This window comes from Monopterus albus, unplaced genomic scaffold (assembly GCF_001952655.1).
Source record: "Monopterus albus unplaced genomic scaffold, M_albus_1.0 scaffold99.1, whole genome shotgun sequence".
In the NCBI taxonomy this organism is placed as follows: domain Eukaryota; kingdom Metazoa; phylum Chordata; class Actinopteri; order Synbranchiformes; family Synbranchidae; genus Monopterus; species Monopterus albus.
Genome location: NW_018127979.1, coordinates 1,437,391 through 1,440,476, shown reverse-complemented (window position 1 = coordinate 1,440,476; position 3,086 = coordinate 1,437,391). Strand labels below are relative to the sequence as shown.

General features: G+C 44.9%; 1 protein-coding gene across 1 annotated transcript; it reads left to right on the top strand.

The window, feature by feature from the left end:
• Positions 1-168: 168 nt before the first annotated feature.
• On the top strand, positions 169-1,730 carry kctd12.1 (potassium channel tetramerisation domain containing 12.1). The gene has a single exon (XM_020609495.1). The coding sequence runs from the start codon at positions 279-281 to the stop codon at positions 1,143-1,145; it is 867 nt and encodes a 288-aa protein (XP_020465151.1). The 5' UTR covers positions 169-278; the 3' UTR covers positions 1,146-1,730.
• Positions 1,731-3,086: the final 1,356 nt, after the last annotated feature.

Below are 3,086 nucleotides of genomic sequence, written 5' to 3'. Positions count from 1 at the left end.
CACCACACCCGTGTGTGTGTGTGTGTGTGTGTGTGTGTGTGTGTGTACGTGCGCATTCAGGAGAGAAAGAGAGAGGCACACAAAAGGGACCACTACACCACTCCGTTTTTGATAAGTCAGTCATTTAATAGTTAAATATTATTTTAACAGTCAACCCCCCCACACAGATCACGCACGCGCACTCACACACGTTGTAAGCCCAGGATTCATAAACAAGCCGCTGCCACTTTGGTGCTCAGTTTCCACAGATCTCGCATCCGTCCAGCGGCTCAGAGAAGATGGCACTGGCCGACTCTGCAAGTGGAGTTCCCAGCTGCGGTGACTCGGGCTCCCCGTTTTCAGATATTATTGAGCTGAATGTCGGCGGACAGGTTTACGTTACCAGGCACAAAACCCTAATCGCTGTCCCAGACTCGCTCCTGTGGGACATGTTCAGCAAGAAGTCACCCAAGGAATTGGCGAGAGACAGCAAGGGGCGCTTCTTCTTGGACAGGGACGGGTTCTTGTTCCGATACATCCTAGATTACCTCAGAGACCTGAACTTGGTCCTTCCGGACTACTTCCCTGAGAAAAGTCGACTGCAGAGGGAAGCTGACTTTTTCCAGCTGCGGGATCTTGCCAAACGCCTCAGCCCCCGGGTGAGTAAGGACAACTCGATCAGCGAGGAGATCAGCCACAGTGACACGGAGGAAGGCGCGCAGCAGAGCGGCTCCTCTGGCGGAACGGAGACTTTACGCGTAGTGTCTGTCAGCGGTGCAATGCGCTCCCCCTCTCTGGACTCCAGAAAGTCGGGCTATATCACGATAGGATACCGCGGCTCCTACACCATTGGCAGAGACATCCAAACCGATCCCAAATTCAGGAGAGTGGCGCGCATCACGGTTTGCGGGAAGACCTCACTGGCCAAAGAAGTGTTTGGGGACACGCTGAATGAGAGCAGAGACCCAGACAGGCCCCCAGAGAGATACACATCCCGGTACTATTTGAAATATAATTTTCTAGAGCTGGCATTTGACAAGCTGACAGAGGTGGGCTTCCACATGGTGGCCTGCAGCTCCACGGGCACCTGCGCCTACACCAGCAGTGATCCAAACGAAGACAAAATTTGGACAAGCTACACTGAATATGTCTTCTGTCGGGAATAACAGTATTTAGGTCATGCTGATGTAAATATTTTCATAATTTAACGGGGGTGGGGGGTGTCTTGAAAAATGTTGTTTAACTGTCCTGAACGTTTGTCAAGGGAGAGTGACTGCAAAACATTACTCCATCATTTAAAAACAAGCCAAACAACAGTAGTACCACCTCCGAGGTGAATCGCAGACGCAGATGGCCCCAGCATAGATTCTGCACAAACAATTTTGACTGTATGTCAAGAGAAGACGCAGTTTGGATGTTCAAAGTGAGCAGAGATGACACACGCATCCTAAGCCCTGTTGCGTGGAAAACGCCAACAAAATGCCATCATCTCCATTTCAAAGAACTGCATGTCAGTGTTTCAGTCATATCTGACTCAGTGCTGTCTGAACTGGGAGGCATCCAAGAACAGACAAGCAAAGATTAGTATTCAGTGTCATTGTAACTTCTAGGCTGGCTTGATCACGTTTGGCCAAGGTTGTATTATCTATTAGGCTCTTTTAGCAGGTTTAACACTGACATGACTGTTAGTGTATGTGCTTTCCTGGTAGAGTTGTATTTGATAAACCTGTTCAGATGAAATAAAAATCTTCTATTGTGTTATTCTCAGCCCTTTGCCAATCATCCTATTTTTTTTCTCAAAACATCTGCACAAAGTGTACAACTTTTTAAATTTTACCTAGTGGGAAATCAAAAAGTCAGCCTCAAATAGAGATGCCCTAATCAAGAGGCTATCGCAGCACGGAGGCTGCAAGCTTAACAAAACCTGCCACAGTTTTATCTCTGAAGTTACACATGCAAAACTGATTTAGGAATGTGTTTATGCTTCTCACCGCCTTAATGACTGACTTACAGAACCCTGACCACGAACTTTTCTGGGCTCTGACTTAATGCATCATTCTTAAAACTACCTTTTTCAAGGCACTGTAGCTTCTTATTTTTAGTCAACGTTACCCTGTTATGAAATCACACTGGTAGAAAACCTGCACCCCTGAATATAGTTAGCATGTAAATATTGCAGAAGGATCTGTTCCGCCTATCCATTTTGTCACACAAATTCAGCTGCATGCCATGTGGATGCAAATAGTGCAGCTGTGCACATGATGTTATTATCATTTCAAGTGTAACTAATGAAAGGGTGCAGCTGCACACAAATAGGAGGGTTCAGTCTGCCAGGGACTCTGAATAAATGGAGTGTCGATTGATTCACCTCTGTTCCCAGAATTGAGTGCCTAGCCTACAGCCAACTGTGGATTATGTGTTTTATTAAAAGCAGACATGAAAATATGGCCTTACTGTACATACAGAGTCATAGCTGGGATTATGGAACATCAAGCAGAGACATTGACGTAACCTCTGTAGGGGTCCGGGGACATCCTCCCAGAGGGAATGGCGTTGTGTTTCATGTGGTAAATACATCAGTCGGGTTCAATTTGGCTTCAAAACATTGGGGAAATGTGTTGTTTGAACTGAGAGATACACATCCCGGTACTATTTGACTGAAACCAAAGTTACCGTTTGGGTAGTGGGCTCCTTTGGGATTCACTGTGGATACATAAATGACCGACATTAACTTTGCTGTAACTAGTGATAATCTAGATTTTTAATGAAGACATTTGACATATCACTGTAAGAAAAACACAAAACATTTATGATTAATTCAATTTAGCCACCCCAGCTCAAGGGTCCTGCATGCTAGCTCACTGTCAAGGCTTACCTGTTAGCTTCTACTCCTAAAATATGAATTCAAAATGTGTGAAGAGCAGTTTGACTTCCTTTAAATGCTCATTAATAGCAGGTCAACAAGTAAATTAAAGATTGACATGGAAGTACTTTGATGGATTCTACGATAGCCCCATTATGGCCAAGCAACTGTAAATTTAGACTTGAGCAAGCATCTCTATCAAGTTTACTTATTGTAAATCCAATTTACAGTAAATAGGATGGTG

Coding starts and splice junctions, on each gene's coding strand:
- kctd12.1 (XM_020609495.1), top strand. CDS start 279: ATGGCACTGGCCGACTCTGCAAGTGGAGTTCCCAGCTGCGGTGACTCG.